Source organism: Pithys albifrons, chromosome 7 (genome assembly GCF_047495875.1).
Source record: "Pithys albifrons albifrons isolate INPA30051 chromosome 7, PitAlb_v1, whole genome shotgun sequence".
Classification (NCBI taxonomy): Eukaryota; Metazoa; Chordata; class Aves; order Passeriformes; family Thamnophilidae; genus Pithys; species Pithys albifrons.
This window is the reverse complement of record NC_092464.1, coordinates 48,510,350-48,536,844: the sequence shown is the minus strand read 5'-3', so window position 1 is coordinate 48,536,844 and position 26,495 is coordinate 48,510,350. Positions and strand designations below refer to the sequence as shown.

General features: G+C 42.2%; 1 protein-coding gene across 3 annotated transcripts in view; it reads right to left on the bottom strand.

Moving 5' to 3' along the window:
* Positions 1–18,421, bottom strand: part of TRANK1 (tetratricopeptide repeat and ankyrin repeat containing 1) — a 49,168-nt gene extending 30,747 nt beyond the window's left edge. Inside the window, exons 1-6 of one of the 3 annotated variants that reach the window (XM_071561444.1) lie at positions 18,350–18,421; positions 9,848–9,982; positions 8,157–8,280; positions 6,622–6,772; positions 4,986–5,104; positions 3,674–3,757 (exon numbers count right to left, since the gene is read on the bottom strand). In XM_071561444.1, the coding sequence (XP_071417545.1) occupies positions 3,674–3,757; positions 4,986–5,104; positions 6,622–6,772; positions 8,157–8,280; positions 9,848–9,981 (612 nt within the window). In that variant the 5' untranslated portion in view covers position 9,982; positions 18,350–18,421. Of the gene's footprint in view, positions 1–3,673; positions 3,758–4,985; positions 5,105–6,621; positions 6,773–8,156; positions 8,281–8,472; positions 8,552–9,847; positions 9,983–16,634; positions 16,676–18,349 lie in introns of those variants that run through there. The other 2 variants (XM_071561445.1, XM_071561446.1) reach the window with 2 other exon arrangements.
* Between the last annotated feature and the right edge of the window lie 8,074 nt (positions 18,422–26,495).

Below are 26,495 nucleotides of genomic sequence, written 5' to 3'. Positions count from 1 at the left end.
AGTGGAAAAATAACAAGCTATAACCACTGTAAAATGAAACTATTTATTTCACAGCCTTTCATAGAATGGCTTAGGTTGGAAGGAACAATTGAGACCATCTAATTCCAACCCCCCGCTATAGGCAGGGCCACCTTCCACTAGACCAGGTTGTCCAGAGCTTTATTCAACTTTACCTTGAATGCTTCCAGGGCTGGGGCATCCACAACTTCTCCGAGCAACCTATTCCAGTGCTTGACCACCAACTGAGTAAAGAATTTCTTTCCGATACCTAATCTAAACCTATTGTTTTTCAGTTTGAAGCCATTCACCCTTGCCCTGCCACTACATGCTTTTGGAAAAAGTCTCTCTCCCTCTCTCTTGTGCGCTCACTTCAGGTATTGGAAGGCCACAATTAGGTAAACCCAAAGCCTTCTTTTTTCCAGGCTGAACAATCCCAATTCTCTCAGCCTTTCCTCACAGGAGAGGTGCTCCATCCCGCTAATCATCTTAGTGCCCTTCCTCTGGACTTGCTCTAGATGTTCATGTCCACTCAGCTGATGTCAGGAATAGTGTAGCCAGAAAGACTAGGGAAGTGATTGACCCCCTTTACCTGGCACTGGTGAGGCTGCACCTTGAATCCTGTGTTCAGTTGTGGACACCTAACTACAAAAAGGACCCTGAGGTGCTGGAGTGCATCCGGAGAAAGGCAATGAAGCTGAGGCAGGGTCTGGAGCACAAGTGCAATGAGGAGCAGCTAAGGGAGTTGAGGCTGTTTAGCCTGGAGAAAGGGAGGCTTAGGAGGGACCTCACTGCTCTCTACAACTACCTCAAAAGAGGTTGTACTGAGGTGGGGGTTGGTCTCTTCTGCCATGACCCACGTGAAAGAAGGAGAGAAAACAGCCTTAAGTTGCACCAGGGAAGGTTTACACTAGATAAGAAAAAAATGTCACTGAAAGAGTAGTCAGGCATCGAAATAAGTTGCCCAGGAAGGCTGTAGAGTCACCATCTCTGAAAGTGTTCAAGAGGCACCTGGATGTGACACTTGGGAAATGGTTAGGGGTGAGTATAGTTGTGCTGAGTGGATCTTGAAGGTCTCTTCCAACCTTGGTGATTCTGGGATTCTGTGAAAGCACACAGCCTGAACAGAAGACAGCTGAACTTAAAACAGATGTTGTAGCGAGACTTAATGAACATGAAGCACAGTCTTACAAGGGATACAGCAATACAGGGTACTCTGGAGGTGTGCAGAGGAAGCTCAGATGGAAATCAACACAATATGCCAGAAGGATCAGGACATGAAGAGGTTGTCAGAAACTGTTCAGATATAACTTTTTTATTTGTGCCAGTCATCTTTTTAAATAGCAGTCTTCACACATGCTTCCAACATCCACAAATAAATCTTTTTTTCTAATACCTCATGCCAAATTCTGACTGGCAAGAATTACTGTTTGTGCAGTTACAAAATCAAAATATAACAAATTACAGGGTGAATGTAGTAGCAGCAGGGGAAGATGAATTGTCAGAAAGCCACATTTTCTAATTTTTGCAAAAGAGAAGCACTGCTTAGGGATTTTTCATCTTCATTCTTTCAGCTTGCCACATGTACAACAAACTTGTTAGAATAGCTAACATTGGTGGGGACAATTCAACAACTACGGACACACTATTGCGGAAAGGGAACTCATGTTTTTCTTCCTCTCTCAATGAGGTATTTTGCTTTCCTTTCCTAGGAAGGAAGATATTTTGCTAAGACACTGTACACGGCTCCTCTATTGTGCTGCCATGCTTTCTTGCCAGTGTGAGGAGTTACTCTGCTGACACTAACACAGCAGACACCTCTGCCTAATGATACCTAAACATGGCATGTTTGCACATATCCATCCACTAATTCTTCTGCTATCACTAAAAACAAGCCTATGAAGAGATGTTGACTCATATCCTTTGCATTACCCTTATTGTTCAGAATGACTTCTGCTCACTCTGTCAGGCACCTAACTGAAATATATTTATGGGAAAAAAAACCCAACTTGATATTATGACAAAATGACCACAAGCACTGTAACAGTCTAACAGCAAATTCTAGCATATTCCATCCATATGCCTTAAACCTTAATTTGTCATCCAGTAAATGTCAAGCAAAGGTACTGTGTAGCCCACAGCTAAGATCCTCCAAAATTTCTTTAAGAAAATCACAGTGCTGTAAGAAATCTAGAAATTCTTTACTGTGGGGGTGGTGAGGCACTGGTATAGGTTGCCCAGTGAAACTGTGGATGTCCCATTCCTTGCAGTGTTCAAAGCCAGACTGTACAGGGCTTTGAGCAAACTGGTCTAGCGGAAGGTGACCCTGACCATGGCAGGGGGTTGGAACTAGATGATCTTTAATGTCCCTTCCAACCCAAATCATTCTGATTCCATGATAAAGCCTAATGGAATTTCTCAATAAATGTCCAACCATACCGTAAATAAAAGTAGGTTACCCACAGCAGAACGATAATTAACACACACATAGAAATGAAAGAATAAACTCCAGAAATGATACAGAGACGAATTTTTTAGTAGTCCATAAAAAATGCTTTAATAAACTAGAACTGAACCAGGGTGGCCTATTTTACCACTGTGTGGTAAGAGACACAAACATTGTGAGATGCCTTTAGAAAGATGGTAAGTCACTGCTATGGACACTGGCTCTTCCTGAGTTGCAGAGCTGGTGAATTTCCAGCAGCTCCTGGCTCAGTCAGCCTCCAGCTACACCTTGCCTCCCAAGGCACCAGAAGCATGGCTGCACACCCCTTAGTGCATTCCAAGCGTTTTGGTTTTGCACAAAGGCAGGGGTGAGCAGCAGCAAGCCCTCCAAGGCCACCTCATCACACAGCATGGTGGGCAGAGTCCCTGGGGTGTATCAGTGGGCAGACACCATGCAGTTACAGGCATCCAACGCAAGTTTGTGTAAGCATGGCAGTTTGTGACAGCTGGAAGATTTTATTTTGTTCTGTCAGCATTGAAGGAAGGTTTTCAAATGCTGCAGAACATGAGGAATCACGAGAAAAGAGAGTTTCAGCAAAGCCAAGATCAAGTTCTGCTGTCCACAGATGCCATCATCTTTGTGAGAGGTATTAGGAATTGTGGCTACTTGGTCTATGACTATATGCTCCCATCTTGCCAAAATTCTCTAATTTGAAAAGTGCCAAACCTTTAAGGGAGAAAGTTTAGCAGTTACTGCCTAGGTATAAAGCATCCAACCAAAAATACTGTGTGTTGAAGGAAAGGAAAACTCCAACACTGTACCCAGTTCAGCTCCGTGTGATCACACCATGAAGCAGTCCACAGACAGGCTGGCAAAGTATAACCTATCCCATGTATAGCCTAAGTTCCTCTATTTGGAAAGCATACACAACTTCAATGGTATCAAACATCTTTCAGGATTAAATTGTCAGGTAACAAGTGTGACACAGATAGCTTACTGTACTCAAGCGAAAAATGTCTTCTTTTGATCAGATTAAAGGAAATACAAAATTAGAGACTTTTAAAATTTTCAAATGAAAAGGAATAAAATAGATGATTTATCATAATAATACAACATCCATATATTATTTTTCATTTTATTTTTCTTGTACACAAGATGGAAATTCTCTCACTAAAGCGAACAGGAAGAACAGATACAGACACAAGGAAAAAAGAAAGAATATTACTTTACCTCAAAGAGATTCTTCAGAGATATCTGGTTGACTCTGAGATTACTAGGCAACTGTTTCTTCTCAGACAGCAACAATAGACAAGACTGAAAAAAAAACCCCACACATTAGTGATCTTACAAGCACACTTAGAAACTTAATGCCATTGTTTCAATACTGCTTCAATAAGTAGTACACTATACTAATTGTTCTAACTATCTCTACTGTCTGGTAAATAATTCTGATTGAAGTCTTTTAGCCTGATCATTATCAATTTAAATAAGCTATTTATTTTATTCATATAAATATGTTGGGTTTGCCATCCTTAATCCTGAAGGATAAAGTTGTATAAAGGCTCAATTACACCTATATAATCCTTCAGATATAAAACATTCACCAAGTCTGGGACTAGGATTGGATCCAGCTGCATCTAGATACCTCTCTGAGGAGTTTAGAAAGCAAGTAGGTCCTTTCTGAACATCATGACTCCACGGAAGGATTTCCCTGATAGACCTCAACTGAGGCTTCCATTCTGCCTGGGACAGGCTGCAAAGGAGCCCCTACTCTGGGTTTGGAGCACCTCCTGACTCTCTCCACCCCTGGTGCTCACAGGGCTGTTTCTCTCACTCTTCGCCCTCACTCTTCCAGTCAGGTATTTGCCCTTTTTAAAACACACTTTCCCCAAGGCATCACCATCTTGGCTACAGGGCTCAGCCATGACCTGGAGTAGGGCTTCTGAGGCAGATGGAAGTGGGGCAGCCCTGGTCACTCCACACAGGGACTCTGCAGCCCCTGCTGCCAGCACCTCACCACCACCATCCAATACAGGTCAGTTGTGACAAGGATCAACTTTCTCCAGTGCCACTTGAGAAAAGAGGATTAAAACAATTTCAGGTGATTTACCTTATAAGTTTTCTAAATTATCTAGGTATGTTTAACAACCATGTACTTCCATAGAGATGTTCCTTTAATTGTGGGTCTGTCACAGACAGTTTCCAAAATCCAGCTTGTCATACAGAAGGAAAAGTAAAGGGGACCACAAATAAACTTGTTTTTTTCCCCCTCTAACATCTTTCAAGAATAATGACTCTAGATGGCACCATAACTATATGAGAGACAACAGCCAGACTTCAAGCCCATTGTAAGCCTTCCAGAAATGGATATCAGAAATTATTTATCACTACAAGCATTTTTCAAGTCTTAAAAATCAAGATATATGAACCAGTCAGCAACATATATTCATTGTCTTGGCTTTCAAAGGTAACACAAGGTTATGCTGAACAGGTAAGAGAGGATTGCCCACCACGCAGCAGGAGGCGACACAGTGACACTTACCCGCCACTTCCCCTTCTGGGCCAGCTTTTCTATCACCAGTTGCCAAATCAGTGCATTGAACCTTGCACTGAAAATATACTCATGCGCAGGGTGAAAAGTTTGTGGAAAGGTTCGTTCATCTGCAAGAATAAGCAATTAGAAAACTACTTGGTATACAGAGAACTTCAAAAGTGGGAGTTTCCTACCAAATTATGTCATTGCACAGTGATGATTTTAGCACTGATTAATACCCAAGGGAATGCCAAATGGGAGATTAAATGACCCTGATCACCCAACTGAAATAGTATCCTGTTATAAGTGGCCAGATTTCATTAAACAAGAGGGAAAAAATTAATCCCTATGCTCAAGAAACACCTTGAAGCCCCAAGACAATGTCAAACTCATGGCAGTTCTTCTACTTGGGGGTAGATGAGCTACTCATGTTGCTAAAACTTATCAACAACGTTTACACATGGCTACGGCTCAAGAAAAGGCAGTGGAGGCACAACCAAAATCTCCTGGCATGCTTGCAGGCCCATTAGACAAAGCCTGTTAAATAGATGAAAGAGCCAGCAGAGGAAGAGAGACTGAGGAGAGGGCAGGGATGGACAGAGCTCAAAAAACCCACACAATGCCACAGGAAGGCCACACTCCCTCTTTTCATTGCTGTCCTTTACTAGCTGAGGGAAAGTCCCCCACACTGGATTACACTGCTCTGTAAACTCAAGTTTAAACTGCGTATCTTCTATTTTCGAATACACCTAAAATAAAAGCAGAGTGGTCTGGACAAAACCACTACAGCCTCTGGGCTCTGGAGCTCCAAATCTCCAGCTTTGTCTCCCTCATTCTGAATTTTGTCATTTTCTTACTAATCCACAATTTACATGTTCCAGTGATATCTGAGTTTTGAGATGTAACAAGAACTAATAGTTCTTGTGGTAGAATGTACCATATAAACTACATATAGCTGAGCCAAGTGATTTAGAAGGACCAACCAAGCAAGGTGAGGAAACAATGAAGAGAACTAAAGCAGCCAAACAGGCAATGCAGGGTTGATGTATAACTAGGGGTATTGTCTTAAAGAAGGTCATAAGGCAGTCACTAAGAACTCTGGGGGCTCAGGGCTCAAGACACAGACAACCACTAGAGACCATCAGAGACGCCCCTCAGAGACCTTTTATGGGGATATGTAAATATACCAATAAGTGCTGGGGTATGTCATGCATATGTAACAGGAATGCAGGGGAACAAGAAGTGAATAATCATATAATGCTAACATATAAGCTGTAGAAAAGATACCTCTGTGTGTACTTTGGCAAATGGATTCTCAGGGCACCCAGCATGCTGTGATCATGCAATGAGAATGCCTGGCTTCTAGAACTCACCAAATGAGTCTTAGAAGTTTCTTTTAAGAGCTGATTTTAGGCAACACCTGTGAGAGAACATGACACTCTGCACAGTTTTGTGATTGTTGGCATCTGCTGTACACAAACTGGGCCAACTCAACCACATCCTCAATGTATTCATAATCCTCAAACAGACCTGAGGCACTGAAGGACCAAAGGAATGATCTCATGAAGGACATCCTACCAAGGACTTGTGTTGTCATCTCTTGTGAAATGCTCTTAGAAAACTTAAGCTCTTAATTTGAACTTACCATTGACACTTATGAAGATTCCTGCTATAAAATCAGCAATTTGAGTTTGATCTCCAGAAGAACTCAGGAGAACCAAACCTCTATGAAACATAGAAACTGCCTCATGAGACTGTGATAACATGATGAATGAGTGGCCAGCTCTATAATAAGCCTGAAAAAAAGGAGAACAAAAAGACAGTTGTTGGGAAAATACACAGAGATACTCATTACAAAACAATTTTGTAACAATATTGTAATTTTTTTCTAAATTCTCTAATTATGTTATAAAAATGTTATGTAGCACACAAGTCCAAAAAAAAAGTGCAATAAAATATTCTAATCCCTTGAAGTTCACAATATGCTACAGATGTCATGACAGATACTAAGAGCAAAAAATCCTGAAATACAAAACTTGGAAAACAACTACAAGATGAAACATACATTTTCAGCAACTATATTTTAACCTGCTCCGGATAAGACTTTTTTTTTTGTCACAAGGTCCAGAATGTGTATTTATGTCTCCACATCACTGCATTTTACAGTATTTACCAGAATGCATATATTTTCAGCCAATAGCACTTGAAAATATTTATATTCACCACTGAATTAGGCTGTACCAGCTCAGTCACAGTGGAGTTAATTTGTTCAAATTAGATAACTGGCATGCTGCAACACAGCCCAAATTAAATAGGTATTTGAGGAATTTTATTGTATCTAAATCAAATACCTTCTACTAAAGTCTCTTGGAGTCTGTAGGGGTTAGACCCAAAGGCTATTTATTGTACATAAAAGCCAATCCAAGAGTACGCCTCCATATCATAAATACTGTCCAACTGCTACTTATTCCTAACAGATGACTATTTGAGTCAATGTGTACTTAATCAGCATGTACTTAATCACAAGCTAAAACAGTGTATTGTTCTGTCCACTGGAAATACAACATGACCTTGATCACCATGTACTGTTCCCAGGAACTGAGACTTATTAACACATAAAGAATATTAGCACACAGCACCCAAGGGAGCCTTCCAAACTAAGTGCCCATCCCAGAGCTGAGTGCTCTCAGTGACTGATGCATCTGTACTCTGAGCCAGGCTTTGTTAGACTACAGGTGAACACAAAGCTGGCAAACCTCACCACAGACAGAACATGCACAGTGTGCCACGGCCTGACCAGAGACACAGTTTGTGCTGTGCCATCCCCAGGTTTCAAGCATCACAGCACCATGTAAGATTTCTATCTTTTATCACTCCCTATCACCTTGTTTGGGATACTAATGAAACAGTTCTATTTCTTGAATAGCATTGGTGCTTCAGTCGTTGGGAGAACCAGCAACTCCCGGTGCAAAAGAGATCTGCTTCACTATATTAGAAGTCCCATCACAGCAGTAAATCTGATGCTTATGTATAGTTTCAAACATCAATTCTGGAATTTTATGCTGTATTTGCCCATCATACTTCAAAGCCAAAAGACAATAAAAAGAAGATAATGACATTTGTTTAAATTAAAAACGTAAGGAAGGCATGCAAACACTGTCAGCTTAAACATCTGAATACCTTAACATAATGTGGATCCAAATGTAAGCTCTGGCAGGCTATAAACGCTGCTTCATTCCATTTACCCAGACAGTACAAGGCAGTTGATTTGTTGCACAACAACACAGCTGTGTCTCGGGCACACCTAAAAATATATTTTTAGCATTACTGTTTATTTGCTTGAAAAAGGATTGCACTATATAGCTAGTCATATGAAAAAAAATAAAAAAAAGTATCACCCACTTAAAAGAATTAGAGGTAAAAAAGGCAGTTGTAGAAAATAAAAGATCATTTGAACATCAGCTATAAAATCTCTTAGAGACATTCTAAATTATACCTTAGTGGTACCCTTAGTGATAACCTGGACTCTTCTGAAGCAGAAAGCCAATCCATTAAAATAACACAGTATAGGGAATTAGAAAGAGTTCAGAACATCTCAATACACCTCCATACGGTTCAGTGAAAGCCAGCAGCTAAGAATGGGAGAAAACAGACATATGAATGGAAGCTGCAAGATGGAAAGAAAGCTAAACACATTTTGGTCACAAAAAAACCCTCAAAGCGTTCTACTTTATCACCAATTGAGTAAGACAACAGAAGAATCCACATTTATATCAGCTCAGAAATAAAGAAATATATTTAACAGAAGAGGATAAACTAAAGTATATAAAGCATCTGCTGGATACAAGAGTGTTTTTGGAAAAAGAGGCACACAAACTACAGGGCACAGGGTACTCGTGAGCCAGGAATGCCTGTCTTGCCTGCACTCAAACAGCACATGCCACAGAACATCCTTCACCTTCTTACTGTCTACTAATTTACACTCAAGTAAGTTGTTTAACTACACTGAATGTGTTCACAGCACACACTTGCATGCAAGCAAATCCTGATGCACTCCTGCGGCAAGGGGAACAGAGATGCCTGGGACAGATCCCTATGATGTGATGAAGCCACACTGATGACAGTGAGGGGCAAGTGCTGAAGGGAGCCTGCTCAGCTCTGTTCTTGCTCCATCCTACTCCCTGCATATGCTCCAGGCTTACTTTACTAGTCTGGTTCACAGTAAATGAATGGCTGGTATTCAATTAGGTTAACAGCAGTGTTAATATATGGTAGCAAGGAATATTTAATAGTTAACATATTACTCAACTATTTAATCATTGGTAACATTAGCAATTGATGTTAACTGATGAACAGCATTTAACATCTGGAAAGAAATACCCAAAGAAATCTTCTGAAAAATTATCTTTTAAAAAAACTGAGAGTACTAAGAAAGACCAAATAACAAGAATAAAGTAACCTGCATGAATCATTTTACAGATAATCAGATGACCCCACATAACAAGAGGTCATAAACACAACCAGGTCATGGCAAAATCATAGCAAGATTAATCCACAATATGTCATCCAAGAAACAGAAGTAATTTAACAGAAATCAAAGCAGTTTATGGAAAATCAATTTGAGCTTTAATTACACTTATTTATAACTGATGTTTACATAAAAGTATTCAGATTAAAGTCACTAATTAATCTCTCACATATATGTAAGGAACAGCAATTCTTCTTTAACTGTAAAACTGGTACACTAAACAGTGACAAAAGATACAAAAAAATCAGGTGTCAGGCCAAGAAATACAGTTTTGAATTAATTGTACAACTAGATATTTCAGGTTTGTCTTATGGTTTACATCTCATAATTCAAGAATACTTACAGGACCCATTGACCTAAATAATGAAGAGTACGTAGAGCTTGATCATACTTTATGATGGCCAAAGAGTAATTTCCATTTTTAAAATCATGGTTCCCAGCTTTCTTCATATTCTGCACATATTCCATGGGATCCATGCTAATGAAGGGTAAAAAAAAATTAATCAAACCAAAGCATTGACTTATGGGACACTTTTGTCCCTAAAATCAACTTAAATTTTCATCTTAGCTTTTGCATATTTGAAAAGCGGGACAAAGAGCACATCTTTGTTTGCTGCAGTTAGAATAGTAAAATATAGCTCAGGTGATAGACTCTTGATGCCTCCTCAACTTCCCATCTGCTTTTTAATCAGTCTCAGCTTACCAGATCTACCATTGGTATGCATTTTTTTCAGTGTTTCTTCTCAGGTCTTATACTACCTTTAAATGGATTCAAAATTATTTCAATGTATGTGCACACACTAAATGCAGAAGGAAACATCAGAGAACAAACATCACTCATATGCTTAAGAGATTCATGAAACTAGACATTTCAATTAATTAAACACAAAAGTGATTGACTTGCTCTTTCTTTTTGACTTTTTTGTCCAGCTTCTCCATTAGGACATTCAATAATCCAATGTATACTTAGAAACTTAATTACTGTGTGAAAGGACATTAACATAGCATATTAATAATGCATGAGGACCTTGATTCAGACTCAAAACAGTTATTAAAATGAATATAGAAAGTGGTCAAGAAAACGAAGGTTGAAACTAGCATCAACTGCAACTTATTGAAAAAATACTTCATCATTAAAATTCTAAAATCAAGCTCATTACATAAAGCTAATCACACAGTCAAGAAGCTAGACAAAAGAAACAAACACAAGAGGAAAAACAGTTCTGTGTATGCTGAGAAACAGCACATTAAAAACAGATGAGAAATATCCAGTGTTAAAGCCTTGTATAGAATCATTCTTCACAGACTGATTTTATGATTAAAAGCTGTTTCCACTACCTGCAAAAACCTGTATGACTCTCACAAATCTCACTGCTGTTAAATAACAAATTCAACAAATGGGAATGCACATACTTACTTATTATCCAGATATTAGCAGGCCTGAAACAAAGCCCATAAAATGTGTAACCTTTCACAACCTGCTAACATAATGTCATGGTTTAACCTGGCAAGCAGCTAAACACACACAGACCTTGCTTGCTCCCCACCTCCCTGAGTGGGGTAGGGGAGATAATCGAGGAAGAGAGTAAAATTTGTGCTGAGATAAAGACAACTGAACAGGACAGAAAAGGAAAATACTAATTCTACCACTATTAATAAAATTAGAATATACAAAACAAGTATGAGAGGCAGTATAAGAAGCTGAAAATTCCTTCACTTAGGGTAAACATCTTAGCAACAGCTGTAACATCAGTGTGTTATCAACATTGTCTTCATACTAAACTCAAAACACAGCACTGCACCAGCTACTGAGAAAAAAATTATCCCAGCTGAAAGCAGGACTGAGACATCTTCAAGGTATCTTCACAACAAAGCAAACTAAGTATTTTTAGGTATAACATTTACAGACAAACCAAGAAACACTACCAACATATTTTCTCCAGGGTGCTCTCTCTATGACCCTGAGACATCGAGAATCAGTACTGTACTGTGAACAGAGGTGTGATGAGATTCGGGTGGCACTGTGCATTCACATTTAGCCATGCACAAAAAGCATGTCAGCAGGCTGGCAATTACAGAGGAGAACAGCCCACAGCTCTGAAGAGAAAACAGCAGAAGAACCAAGTGCAAACGCAAAGCTCAGATTCAAACTGCTTCAGACTGACTGGGATAAGCCCTGTTGGAAGTTATGTGTCATTAAATTACACAAATAAACACTCTGTGATGATGTCTGCAATCCAAACATCACCTCCATAATTCCAGGGAAGCATCAAGAACAGATGAAATCCTGGATAGAAACTAAACTGCAGAAAAAGAGGCCCTATCTACAAGGGGGAGGTACAGCAACCCGTCATGCAAGAGGAATAATTTTGACATTTATCCCAAGAAAATGAAATCATCAGTTCATTGAGCAATGTGAATACAGTATATAGTTTAAAAATACTGTTATCTAGACAGTAAATCAAGTGTACTCATACCATAAGTAGGACTTCTTTTTCACTGCACAATATGAACACTATTAAGGTAAAAATGAAAAAAATAGAGCAACAGAACAAAGAATAAAAATCAAGTGCTAAAAGATGGTTCTACCTCACATTTTTTTGTAAGAGTATCACATTTCAACTTTTTGGCATTGGAAGATTTGCAAAATTATTTTCCTCAAGAATACTAAAATAGTTCAACTACACAGGATTTTCTTCATGTAGGAGTACACATGAACCAATGGTTTTCTAATTTACAGGTGAGTTTCAAGTTTTTTCCTTTTTTTTTCTAAGAAAGCTATGCTTCTACTGAGGTGATTTTCTTTCCCAGAATTACATTTTTGTCTTATTTTTCCTTAGAATCTATTAAAAGTACAAGTATAAATAAGGTTATTTACAAGATGTTTAAAGGATTATCTTTCCCAAAGTACAAAAGACATCAATTGCAACATGTATTTTAAAAGGACTTTCAAATGTGTCCTGTGCTGAGAAATTTTGGAACCAAACTCCCTATTTCAGACCAGGAGGCAGAATGTCATCCCCCCTCCCTATCCAGGCAAGTAGGATTTCCAGCAGAACACAAATTCTCATCCTTTTCCAGCACTGGTGTTTCCCAGCCAAAACTTCAGACTGTAGATCATTTAAATAACTGGGATGTCTGCTATGGGCTTTTGCAACTACACTCAAGTTTGCAGACCCAAGGGATACACTGGCATGCAAATCTGACATCTAAGTTAATGATCCAAAATAATCGCCATGCTGACTAGCACCGCATGTCTTGCTATTGCCTAACATCCTCCTGAAGCATAAACAACTTTAAAGCAAACCAATGGACTAACTGAAGATCTGTTATGTAAAGTCTATTGAGTGTGAGGAGCATTAAACAAAAATGTTGTCTATTCCTCTGCCTTAACTGGCACAGGTAAAGGTCACAGATGTATCTGAGCAGAACTAAAGAGTGAGTTTGTTGGGGTAAGTGCTGTGGGTCAACCCCAGCAGGCAACTAAGTCCCCAGTGGGATGGGGAATGCGGAAAGGAAGAGTAAAACCAAAAAAAGTAGTGGTCAAGATAAAAATTGTTCCGTAAGCAAAAGAGACGTGGAAGAAGAGAGAATGATAACAAAACAAGTGATGCAAAGGCAGGCATTTACTACCTCCCACACACAGACCAGTGCCCACCCAGTTTCCAACCTAGAGATGGTTAAACTCCCTAAGCTCCCTCCTCTCTCCCTTTTCACTGCAGACCATGATGCTACATGGCACGGACTATCCCTTCAGTCAGTTTGAGTCACCTGTCCAGCTGTGTCCCTTCCCAACCACTTGTGCGTCCCTAATCTATTCATTGCAGGCAGACTGAGGAACAGGGATGGCCTCAATGCTGTGCAAACACTACTCAGTGACAGCTGAAACGTTATTGTTTTATCAGCACTGTTATTGTTTATCAGCACCATACCACCTATTACAAAGAAAATTAACTCCACCCCAGTCAGATGCAGGTTCCCCTCATAAAGCAGGGATTTCTCCTAAACCATGGACTCCATGAAACACCCTAAGGTCTGGGAGACCCTGCTCAGTGCATTCTTGAGACCTTATCATTCACAGAAATAAAACAAACCCAAAACAAACAACCAAACAGACAACATGGTCTACTCTATTTACTTCTTTTATGGCTTCTGAGACCACCCACGACAGCAACAAGAATCACATCAGTTTTTACTCAAACCATTAAAATGAAAGATTATACAGTTTAGTCAGAAACAAAAGGCTTCAAACCCTACTGTTGCCAGTGGTCAAAACTTCCATTTACTTCACATGTCACCAACTCCTATGTTGTTGTGATGGTCATTGTCCCACTGCACTGCTTCAGTCAGTCTGCTGTCAGAAGCAGGGCAGCTTTAGGGGGGTTACAAGCCAAAGTTTTGATTCCTCTCACTTCAGAAGACAAGCCTGAAAACACAGAGACCGCCCAGAAAACTCATTTCTCATTATTGAAAAATGTTGTGTTCCTTACGCCAGCTATCAGCCTCGAGAGGCCAGCTTGTGCTTTCTGAACATCTGACACTGGCAAGACTAAAAACTTTATAAATCTGAGAGCGAATGTAAGCAGTTGCTTTTTCTGTCTGCATAAAAGAGAAACTGTGTGATACTGTTTCATTTACAGAGATAAAGCAGAAGGTCTACACAACCATACTTTTAATTATTGTTGATCCTGAAAGTTAAGCTTTAAGGATTCAACCCTTTGGCACTACTCAGTAGTAGAATAATGTTTTTATTCTCAAGGTACAGCAGATTTCCATAATGCAAGCAACAAATGAAGTACAACAACTTAAGGAGCTCTGCATCTGCATTAAAACAGTATTACAAATGAGAATCGCCTATATTCAGTAAATTTCATTTTTAAAGACTGCTTTCCTCAATCCTATTAAGCAGAGCAATCACTCCTTCCTCCTTAACCTAAAAGGCAGGCATTAGAAACTGGCAATAGGTAGAGGAGAGAAAAAACCCAACAATGCATCTGAACTGTGGTTGAATGACCACTAAATACATTCCACCAGCACTCGAATAATTCATGTTTTCTCAACAGGAAACCTCAGGGCTCTCAGCTCTTGCTCAACAACAGCAAGCTGGCTTTGAGAGGTGGTGGCACCAAGAAGAAATTGCCTCGTCACCCTGCCTGCTACATCAGAGGGACCCCTCCACAGCCACATGCCCACAACTGGCACCATCTGTCCAGGCACTCCTGGAGTCACCCAGCAAAAGGATATTGCATATAGATCTTCCAAACAGCACTTTCATTATGACCTGACAAAGTCCTATGTAAATGTCAGGGCAGACCCGATAAATGAGAAGCTTGGAGGCTCAGTTCTTCTTCAGATGTATGGCCAGGAAACAAAGCCACAGAAACAGGATGGACACTGAAATGTTACAAATCTTTAGAGCAGGGATTTATGTTTGACTTGCATACAAAAAAAGTACTAGACAAGGAAGCACTATAGCAAGGAAATGAAAATCAGAAGCACATTGCCAGGAACGGGACAACCCCTTCCAAAAAAAAGAGATAAGGTGCAAACACCCCAGGACATCAGCTCTGTACCTGCTTTAGAACCTGTGTGCTTTCTGGGAAAGCAGAGTTGTATACCCAAGAACAGGACAAGCCTGTCAGACCACCTCCAACAGACCACTTGGTATGTCAGGGGCCTGTCCATAAGGCGTTTTCACCATCACTGAAATGACATCTATCTTAGCAAGGTCCTTAGAAAAATTACAAGGAAAAACAATACTACCAAAGGATAAAAAAAATCTCAGATGCCTCTCTGTTCATAGGCAAGACCTCAATGCATTGCTGACTAATTTGGTGACAAAGGTCTTCACATAAGGCCATGACACATCATCCTGGATTTAAAGTGGTGTCATGGTTTCACCTGACAGGTAGCTAAACACCACACAGCTGTTCGCTTATTCCCCACCCTTCCTCTCACCTCATGCAGGATGGGGGAGAAAGTCAGGAAAAAAAAAAAGTAAAATTTATGGGTTGAGGTAAAGACAGTTTAATAGGACAAAAAAATGGAAGGGGAAAATAATGACAACAAGAACAAAACCAAAATTAGAATATTCAAAACAAGCGATGCACAATGCAAATGCCCACCATCCACCAACCAATGCCCAGCCAGTTCCTGATCAGTAGCTGCTGGCCAGCTTTCCCCCTAATTTATACACGGATCACAAAGTCATTGGTATGGAATATTTCTTTGGCCAGTTCAGCTCAGCTGTCCCACCTGTGCTCCCTTTCAGTTTCCTGTGCCCTCCCACAGACTCCCCACTGGTGGAAAATGCTTGACTAAGGGTAAGCACTGCTTAGCGACAACTAAAACAGCAGTGTTTTATCAACATTATGCTCATCCTAAATCTAAAGTATAGCACCGTACCACCTAGTAGGAAGAAAACTAACTCTATCCCAGCCAAAACCAGAACAGGTGGCATCCTGGAACATCCTTCCTCGTTTCCTGGCAAGCTGAACTCAGGCCAAGCACATGACTAGCTTTCCTTGAAGACTGCTTCACAGCTTCCAGAGTGGCAGGTCTGGCCTTGCTCCCCAGCACATCTTGTTTTGCTAAGTGAAACAAAACAGAATTCTTTACTTTCAGCTTCAAATGATTCTTCCCTTTGTGTAGCCTAACAGTAACAAGCTATACCTAAGAGAACATACAGTTGAGCCATGTTTGGAGCTGTATTTTTAAGAAATACATCTGTTTATACATATAAATATCTATGATTTCCAGTAAACTAATAAACGACTGTCTTGGTTTGAGATAAGCAACTGCCAACCCCCCCCAAGCACAGAGAGAAAAGCCTCCCTCCTAACACCAGGGAAACGGAGGAAAAGAGAGGGGAAAGAAAAAAACCACTTCAAATGGCATTTATGCTAAAACTACATATATTTTTCACAGAAAGAAAGAGACAATTAGAAGAAAGTACAAATATACACTCACACAAGTCTGCAACAACAAGTTCCCCACCTCAACTTCTTAACGAACAAACAAATTCTACTGTCCTAACTACACATTACTTAAGAAAATACTTATTTCCCAGGGAGACAAACTCAAGCAGAAAGGAGAGACCCAGAACAACACAATTTACTTTCCTGAGGTACCCTGTGAGCCAGTGGTGGGCCTGGTCCTCTCCATCCCCCCTGGGACAGCATCGTGCATCCTCCCAAGAGGAGGGCTGAGAAGCGACTGCCTTAACCACTCCCACACTGGTTCCTGCTTCCCTGGAGATGATGTCCTAATGTGGTATGGAATACAAAATTACTGGCTAGAAGAGGTCAGGTGTTAGCTCAGCCCAGCTCAAGTCAGCTGACAGCTTCAGCCTAATCCAAACTTCAGAGCCCAAATTTAGGCCCACCTAGGTGAGCCCATAACAGCGACTTGCATCTCCCATTTTATATACAAAAAAACTGATGCAGAAGCATGTTCATTACTGTTTTATAAGACAAAAAAAACCCTCAAAACCTCACAACAGTGGGAAAAGTTAACCCTCCAGTTTCTCTCTGAAGCAAAAATGATCTTGAAATCCCTAGTCTTGCTCAGCCACACAAGACTTAACTTCGCCCAAGAGGGAGATGTTTACACTGCTGCAGTTGTTTGCTCAGCCTAGCAATGTTCCTGTCATGATTGTGCTGCTCTACTCTGCACTGGTGCAGCCTCACCTTGAATACTGGGCAGTTTCGGGCACCACAATATAAAAAAGATATTGAGCTATTAGAGACCATCCAAAGGAGGGCCACGAGGATGTTGAAGGGTCTGGAGGGGAAGCCTTATGATGAGGAGCCACTGAGGTCACCTGGTCTATTCAGCCTGCAGAAGACTGAGGGGACAACTAATTGCAGTCTTCGACATCCTAATGACGGGGCAAAACCGCAACAACAACAAACAAAATACACCAAGATTGCCCTAACATCAAGGTTTTCAAGCTTATACAGTTCACAGCCAGTGCTTGACAAGTTTAATTGCATGTTGGTAAACACACCGGCAGGAAACACTCCCTCTTGCATGTTTCCGTGGGAAATCAAAGCCTCTTCTCATTCTCAGTAAACACACTTATCAACCTGAAGTTAAATATCTGCAAACTGGAGGGTGGAGGGGGAATACAAAAACCTGTGAGATCTTTTTGCTGTGCTCTTCTGGATCACACACCGTGCCTAAACTCCTTTCCGGCTGAAAACAGTCTGTTAAGTCACGACTGAACGAAGTGACGACCTCGTACAATAGTTTCGCTTTTAAAGGAAAGGATCCAAACCCAGTGCAGACAATGCTTCGCTCCGGCCTATGCCAAGGTTTTGTCCCTGTTCAAGCTCGGGAACAGAGACACAACTCCCCCAGCTCCTCCGCGCAAACGGTACTAGGTCAACACACCCTCCCAGATGCCTGGCAGGAGCAGGAATGCACTCTTCTCCTTTTCCTCCAACCACCCCACACATTCCCTGGCAAGCTTCCCAAACACCACAGCCCCCTCGCTGCCCGCAAGCCAAACCCGCACCCGCGCTCCCCATCAGGGCAGCACCACCCTCTCCGGAACTGCTCCAGCACACAGGAAGCTCACACCAGCTCCGCCGAGGTGGGGAGCCACCCCCGGGGGCCGCTGCTCGCCCCGCGGGGCAGGCCGAGCCCTGCGGAGTAGGAAGCCCCGCGGCACCGATGGGTGCGGGATGGAGCAGCGCGGGCACCCCAGCGGCGCCTAGACCCGCCGCAGTCCCGCATCCCGCACGGAGCGGCAGGCGCAGGGCGGCCGATTCCCCGCTATCGGGGAGGGTACCAGGAGTCGCTGCGGGCGCGCATCCATCTATCCATGTATCTGCGTGCGTACCTGCCTGCCTTCCGCCGCCGCCGTGCGCCGAAGACCCCAGGACACGCTCCGGCCCTCGCCCCTTAATACTCCGCCCCGCGTCCCGCCCCCAGCGTCGCGTCACGGCGGAGCGGGGGGCGCACTCGGGGAATCGAAACCGGGGCTGTCCCGCCTCCGAGGCGCCTTTCCCCGCGCCCTCACCCGTGTCCCGCAGCGCGGAGGGTGTGGGTGGTACCCAAGCATCCGTCTCCTGCCAGCGCGTTCAGGGAGCGGCGGGATGGCTCTGGGCTCCCGCCGCAGCGGGAGTGTAGGAAATGCCATTTTTAAAAATGAAGTAGCGGTGTCTTTAGGATACGTGGAAAGTCAACGCTGCGTCCCCAGGCGCCGTACTGTCCCCCTAGTTTCTCATGACAGCCCCCGGCCAGAGACAGATGCTGATGCTGCTGCTTTGTTCTTCCGCGGTGTAAGGATCACCTGGGGAGCGAAGGCTTCTCCTGTAAATGCAATTGTTCCCTAAGTCGTCGTTTCTCATGGTCTTTTCACACTGGGAAGAGAGATCAATAAGCCGAAGATGAATATTTCACAGGAGAGCATTCAGTAACTCATTTTTCTGTGAACCAGGTTTCTAATCGGGTTTTTGTCATTAAGTATTATTGTCTACCTCTTTGTCGGGGCTGGCTGGAATGGAGTTAGTTTCCCCAAAAGCAGCACCCACCGTGCTATGCTGGAAAGGTGCTGATAACACACTAGCGCTTTCGCTGCTCCTCTCTCCCATATTCTTCCCTCACAAGTGGGCTGGGAGTGGGCAAGATCTTGGGAGGGGACACAGCCAGGACAGCTGGTCCAAGCTGACTAAAGGGGTATTCCAGACTGTATGATGCCTACTCGGATATAAAAGTTAAGAGAAAGGAGTAGGAAAGGGGGTAGGGGGCATTCGTGATTTACAGTGTTTGCCTTCCAGAGCAACTGCTACACACACTGAAGCCCTGCTGCCCAGGACATGGCTGGACATCCCTTGCTGATGGGAAGCAGAGAATAATTTTGGAGTTTTTATCTTTGCTTGAGCATGCACCATTTTGGCTTCATTAAACTGCCTTTATCTTGACCCATGAGGTTTCTTTTCATCTTGGTTCCTTCCCCCTCCATCCTGTTGAGGAGGGGAGTGACAGAGGAGCTTGGTGGGCACTTGATTTCCAGCCAAGGTCAACCCACCACAGTCCTTTTGACACGTAGGATGGGGCATGAGATAACAACAGTTTCGTATTAAGCGTGCTATAGCAACAGTGGTTATTAAGTGTCGTGCTCCTGTACGGGTCACAGAGGTTGTTGGCAACACTGCTTATCTCTTTACTTTATTGAGCTTGAGAACATGTTACTAAAAATAATGGTGCTGTGCTTTGCCCTGGCAAGGGGAGGTATCTTGTGGAGAGCATGAGGTAATAGATATCCCTCTCTGTACTCAAGGATAATGTGAATGGTTTTATTATGCAGGCTCCTGAGCTCCTTGTTGATCCTTACATGAGCTGTTTAATACTACTAATTAACACTGTTAGCATATTATGTGGTTTGTGGAGTCCATTGTCATGCTGGTGTAAGAGAAGAAAACTTCTGGATGAGGTGATACTGAAATGTGTCCTGAGGCAGCTGATCCCAGGGTGGCAGAGTGTGTGGAAGGATTTGGACAGGTTCCTAGGGTGGTTATCACCTCCCATAGCCTGGTAATTCACACCTGAAGAGGCAAGTGACTCTGGCAAACCGATGTACCACACACTGATAGAAGGGTGCCTTGCCTACCCCAGTGGAAACCAGCAGCTTCTAGCACTGAACTGGGGCCTGGCCTGTGCCTATGAAGCCACAATCCAGTACTCTCAGAGGACTGTGGTTGAGACAGGCACCCAAACAACAACAACTACAGCAATTCTTCCAGTACCAAATAAAAATAGTGACCAAGAAAACAATGGATCCATATTGTCAATTAGTAAGGGGGAAGGAGAAAGAAGAGTGAAGGTCTAATCAAGAAACCGGACTGGAAAAACGAGTGAGAGAATTCAGAAAGGAAACAGAAACTACCTGGTTCCTGATGTCATCAGGACTTCAAGATATGCAGAAATATTACAGCAGCCCGGCAGGTGAATCGATTTCTGCCTGCCTGTTTCCAATGCTGAGATAATGGGGCCAACCATTAGCAGTTGAAAGGTAAGAAAGCCCAACAGCTAGGATTGTGTCTAGAAATTGGGGAGATGAGAGAGGAATTGGGGAAGAGGCAGTAATTTACAGTCTCTGGTAACAGCTCCTCTCAAGTGTGAGGGCAAGGTATCCATTCATCCAAGGAGAAAAGGGATGACTAGGCATACTGTACTCTATGGATTCAATGGCCTGGCACATCAGACTCATAGAAGAAAAAAAGCTTTGGTAAACACTAGTGTGTAGTGTACACTGGTGCCATCAGGCCACAGGGGCACATCTGGATCCCTGGAGTGACAGGGGGATGTCAAAAATTGTCTGTACTGGAAGCAGAGCAACCACTGTGCATACTAAACCCCTACTTCCTGGGAAGTGGGTGAACATGGTATGCTGATAGGGAGGAGAGAACAAATCTTTTGTTTTCCTTTGCTTCTGTACATGGCCTTTGTTTTTGCTTTATTAAACCGCCTTTGTCTTGACCCTTGAAAGTTTTTTTCCCGTCTTATTCCTCCCCTTCCTCCCTGCTGAGAAGATAACTGATAGATTGGCTTTGGTGGGCACCTGGTGTCCAACCGAGGGCAACCCATCCTCTCCTCATAGAAAAATTAATTTCTGTTAATCATCTATCATCTGGTCTGACTATTCACATAAATAATCCAGATACACATTTAGGGACTGGAGAAACAAAGTAATGCTAACCTTAGCGCAGGTGGTTTTATATCACTTAGTTCCTGGTGGAGTGCATCAAAAGAATGAGCGAAGCTGCTTTTAAAGAAAGCAATCAAAAGTACATCCACAATTGTTGTTTTGTAGCTGCACCAATATGAGGTGGGAGAAGTCTTCTTGTTTCCTAAGTGACTTAAAGAAATCAAAGTCCATGGGTGTGATTTTGCAGTTCTTAGGCAAAAGTGCTTAAGTGAATCAACACAATATAAATGTGCAGAGGAATGAGTGGCTGATGGATACTAATGGATCTAGTATTTCATGTGACCTCCCCACTCCCTGCTGTTGTTATTTAGGGGTGTTTCACTGCAGCGCAGAGAAACCAAGGGCCAACCCCCCTTAATTCTGATATGTAAAGCGGAACACGCTGCTTTTTCACTTGGAAGGGACTCTGCTGGTATGCCATGGGTGTGTTTGTCAATACTGACACGAGACAGAAAATGAAACTCTTTTTTTTTCATAACTCAGCTGCAAAAATGAAACTTGGCAGCTTGTAAGCATTTCCCTGATGTGCAGTGGGGCATTTCCTTGCCGTGCAGCGTGTCCTTGTCACGCATATCCACTGCCAGTGAATTAGTGGTCTGCAAATTATTGTTTCCTGATATAAGTGAGCGAAGAAGGAATAGAAACTGGAAAGGGTGGACCCACTTGGGGAGGCAGTACTATGTGTCTGACTGCACAGACACTCAGTCCTGTAAGGATTTAGTCACATTGATTGATATGGGGTGCTCATAAAGTAAAAAGAGCACTGGGAGGACGTGCTCATAAAGCCCAGCAAGGCAGCAGAAGTATAAAGCCCTTTATACATAGATCCTACACGCCTCCTGTTGCAACCTGAAGTGGTAAAGAGAGGACCCTGATGACCCAAACATATTATACCAAACATCAGGGCCTGGCAACACCCATGAGCCTCAAGAGTACTGACCAAGCTCAGCTGGGACACCCTCCAGACCATGGGCTTGGCAGTCAGAGGGCTGTGTCTGACCCTAGTTCCCCTCACCAGGCCTGATCCTGCCTCATGCCAGCAAGCTGACATCCCAGCCTGGCCTCAGCTCATCCCCATCCCCGAGGAGTTGCCCGATGCCCTGGGCTGAGGGCTGTGCCTGGCATCCCCCACAGCCTGACCAGCTCCCTCACTGTGGGCAGTGGGATGCACCCTGGCTGGGGAAGGCTCTGCTTGGCTGGTTCCCTGGGGATCTCCACATCTCCCCAACCCTTGCTGAGCAACTGGCTCTTACTGATTCCTGATGCTGTACATGGGAAAACATATATCTCCTGGTGTAACCACACCACACAAGACAGCTGGTCAACAAAAATATGCTGGTCATAAATGATATCTCCAGCTATTACAGCTATGGGGGCAAAAGTTTGCGGTGTAGGTGTGGTTTTGTGGAGGTATCCCAGCTGCAGCTTTTATCAGGATGACTATTTCAGGATGTTTAATTGACTGTAAAAGCATATCTCCAAACTGACGTAGTAATACTGATGACAAACTTCTATTTACCTTAGTTTATTTCTGAGGTCAAGAAACAGGTCCCAGAGAAATCAGGTGCTTCAGAATAACAGCTTTAAAACAGCTTTCAGTTAAGCACATAATAAGTAAAGCATAGTGCAATACAACTAGCAATAAATACATGCCTAATTTATTATTTTGATTCTAGTTGCTTCTCATGCTTAAAAGTCCCTTCACATATTTCCTGTCTAATGTTTCTTGCACATTATCCCCTCCTGTTACTCTTTTTCCTTAAAGCCTGACTGCTTAACCTTACCTGTGTCAGCATCATATAGGCCAGTATACTTGTAAAACACCTGAAGGAGTATTCACCCCCCATGAAGAGGTCTGTGCCATTGTACAAGCAGCTGCCAGTGATCTGCACACAATCTCTGGTGCTCTTTCCAAGAGAAAGATTTTTGTTCCTCCTGTGTCTGCCACCAGCACAGCCATTCTCCAGGGTTATTCTCTACACACTTAAAACAGTTGTGACACAGTATCTCCTAAGTGGGAACCACCATCCTGTGACAGCAAGCACTGTGTATCTTGTTAGGAAAGCAAGTAGTCCACTGTGCATGGAAAAGCTGCTCTAGGGATGTCTGTTAGCTGAGCTTTAACCCAGCTATTGATATTCGCATTAAAGCTGAAGAAGCATCAAACTCACTTAGTACTGCACAGTTACCTTCTTTTGCTATCTTGTTTTCTGGCTGCTAAACAATTTGGGATAACCCAGCCAGTTCAAGACTGCTTACAAGAAGTGTAGTCACCTCTGTGGGAGCAGTTGAAATACTCTAACAAGAGGTGGAAGCTGAGCCAAGCGAGAGATAGAGAATGGGCATAGGGGACAATAGATGTGACTAAGGTAAAGAAACTGCTCCTTCTGCACCTGTCACCTCATCCTATTTCTTCTGAAGGCAAAAGAGCTGAGCAAGGATTAGTGGAGGCAAAGGAGTGCCTGAAGGAATCTGAAGAATGGACAACCAACAGCTGGCAGCAATGAAACAAACAAAACCACAGGGCTTGTGGTCAGAGATGAGTCATCCTGAAAGAAACCTGTAATAATAATAAAACAGATACATAGTTTTGTACTCTTGTTTTGCAGTACATTTGCCCTGGTTCTTGTTCAGGTAATTTTTAGTCAATAACTTCAGATCCCTGTCCTTCTTGCTTCCATCCCCGTATGTTCTAATGGGGTGCAGACACCAATGTATGGTGTGATATGGGAATGCCAAAACCTCTGAGATCACTAAGACTGCATTAAGCCAATCATGAAAATAACAGTAGTAGTGGGCCATCAGGTGCTTTGGAGCATGAAGGCCAAATTTTAGTCAGGAAAGAACATGTCCAGCTACAAAACCAAGGACTGGACAGGATTTTAGCAAGACAGAATGGCCTTACTTCATGAGAAACAGAGGTGACAGGCTTGGTGAGAGAGAGGAAGATGAATGCTCCTAGGAAGAGATGCCCAAAGGTCAGGAGATATTTATGCACCAGGAAACCAGTCAAGAATCTTTTCAGGACTACTAGGGCAACTAACTCAAATATGTTCCCATCCAGATTTCAGCACCAGCACACTCTTGGCTGCACACCAGCAGAGACTGGCAGGATTTTGTGTGTTTGTTTTTGTAATGAGTCCATGCCAAGTTTTAAGCAGGAAGTTTGTTTTTTTTACTGACAGCAGTGGGCACCACCATCATGGGTTCAGAGGTGGATTATAGCTTTTCCAAATTCCTTTTGTCACCTTATGTGATCCAAACTCTTAAAACCAGCTCATGACAGTGACTACTAAAAAGGACACCTGCCACCCACCCAGCAGGACCTTCCAACAGAGCCAGTGTGATCCCTTCCATCCCAGAGATACAGCATGGTGGACATGGCCATCCTCATAAAACTGAGCATCCAGCCACTGCACCTGTGTCTGTCCCAGCCATGTGGGATGTTTCCTGCAGCTGCAGGAGTGCTTACTTGGTCTGTGTCTAGACTTTTGCCTTGTTCTGGAGACGCTGGCAGGATTTCTATTCCTGAATTACTTATTCCTTATCAAACACTACACCCAGTCCTCTCACTCACATAGGAAGTGGTGAAAAACATTACTTATGTGTCCCTCCAGTTTGTCAAGAAAAGAGTCTTATCAGAAAAAAGTCACATCGGGTTTACACATTTACTGTCATACTATTAGAGGAAGACAATACAGCTGTGATATACGCCAATTACCTTTAAAAGTAACAGAGATATCTTTAAGTTAACATCTGAATACTGGCTATTCAAATGTCTCAGAAAGATTTTCACAGCTCTTTTAACTTCTACGAGCTTACAAAGCTTTTTCATTGTAGCACAAGCAGGCAAAAAATTCTGAATTACATGCTGTGGATAAAATTATCTAAAATCCTCAGAAATTTCAGCAGAATCTGACACAAATTTTATGTGATTCTGCAGGCCGTGGTGTTCTTCCAGTTATGGAATAGGCCCCATATTGCAGCAAGGGATTTTTCTCTGGTTGGACTTACAGCTATTTGCTTTAGGCTTTCTTGTTAATGGAGCACGGTCTCTCTGCTCAAGGGAAACTCAAAAGTGAGAATTTGGCTGACTGAAATCCATGGTGCTTTGGCTACTCTTGGTGTCCATTGAAGAAAATGAAATACCCTGAGAACAGCAGTGGTAATAAATTTCCAGACCCTGCCCAGTAATAGCATAGATACTAAAATGTGACTCCTAAATTTTAGAGCATGCAAGGTACTGACTGGAGGTGAAAAAGTATGGTTTATTCCCCACTGCACTTTTTTCTTGAATTAAAAAATTTTGGTTTGGTTTGGTTTTTTGTTTTTTTTTTTTTTTTTTGTTGTTGGGTTGTTTTTTTTTCATTTATTTTACTTTGGAAAGTTCAGTAAAATAGAGGTCATTAGAGATTTCTTAGCCCAAGACTCAGATGTCCCTCAAGAGCTAGTTCATCTATTAAAGGAGAGACTAAGATATTGAAACTTAGACATATGTATCTTGTTCATTCTTGTAAGTTATGTAAGTTAAAGAGCAAAATCAAAATGGGACTTCGGTCACAATAAAAATTAGATTAAAACACCCCCAGTATTTACTGGCAATGAAAATATTAGAAAACAATTCTTTTTCCCTGCAGTCCAATCATGCAATAATCACAGAACTATAGGAGAGCCCAGGTTTGAAAGGGTCTCCAAAGTTCATCTGGTCCAATTTTTGGTGGGAAAGGGAGCTTTGATGAAATTATCTAGCACTGTGTCCAGTTGCATCTTGGAAACCTCCAGTGATGGGGGAGCTTTTCTGCTTCCTTGGGCAGGTTTTCCCAGTGACTGATTGTTTTGACTGTAAAAAATTCTTTTTTATGTCTGAAAAGGAAGATACCTGTATATAATTTAAATTTTTTTTCTTGTGTTTATTCCCATTAATATAATAATTCTATATAGTTAATATGGTACTTCTAAGTTCATCATGAACTTCGTCTGAGACTATGCCAAAACCCCAGATCTTTCAGAATATATTAAATCCCTGAAGAAAATAATCACTGACAGAATATATACAGGGTCATGCAGTAGTGATACACCACCTAGAGGTTACAAAATACTTTGTAAAGGTAACTCTTATATTCTGAACAATGCACAAAGACAAAGGAAATAAGATACAAAAATAAAGGAAAAAACCCAGACCTTTTGTTTCATACCTCCTGATTGATCCAGAAGATTTTTTTATTTCAAAGGTAAATATAAGTAGAATATCAGAAAAACTAGCATCATCATAAAC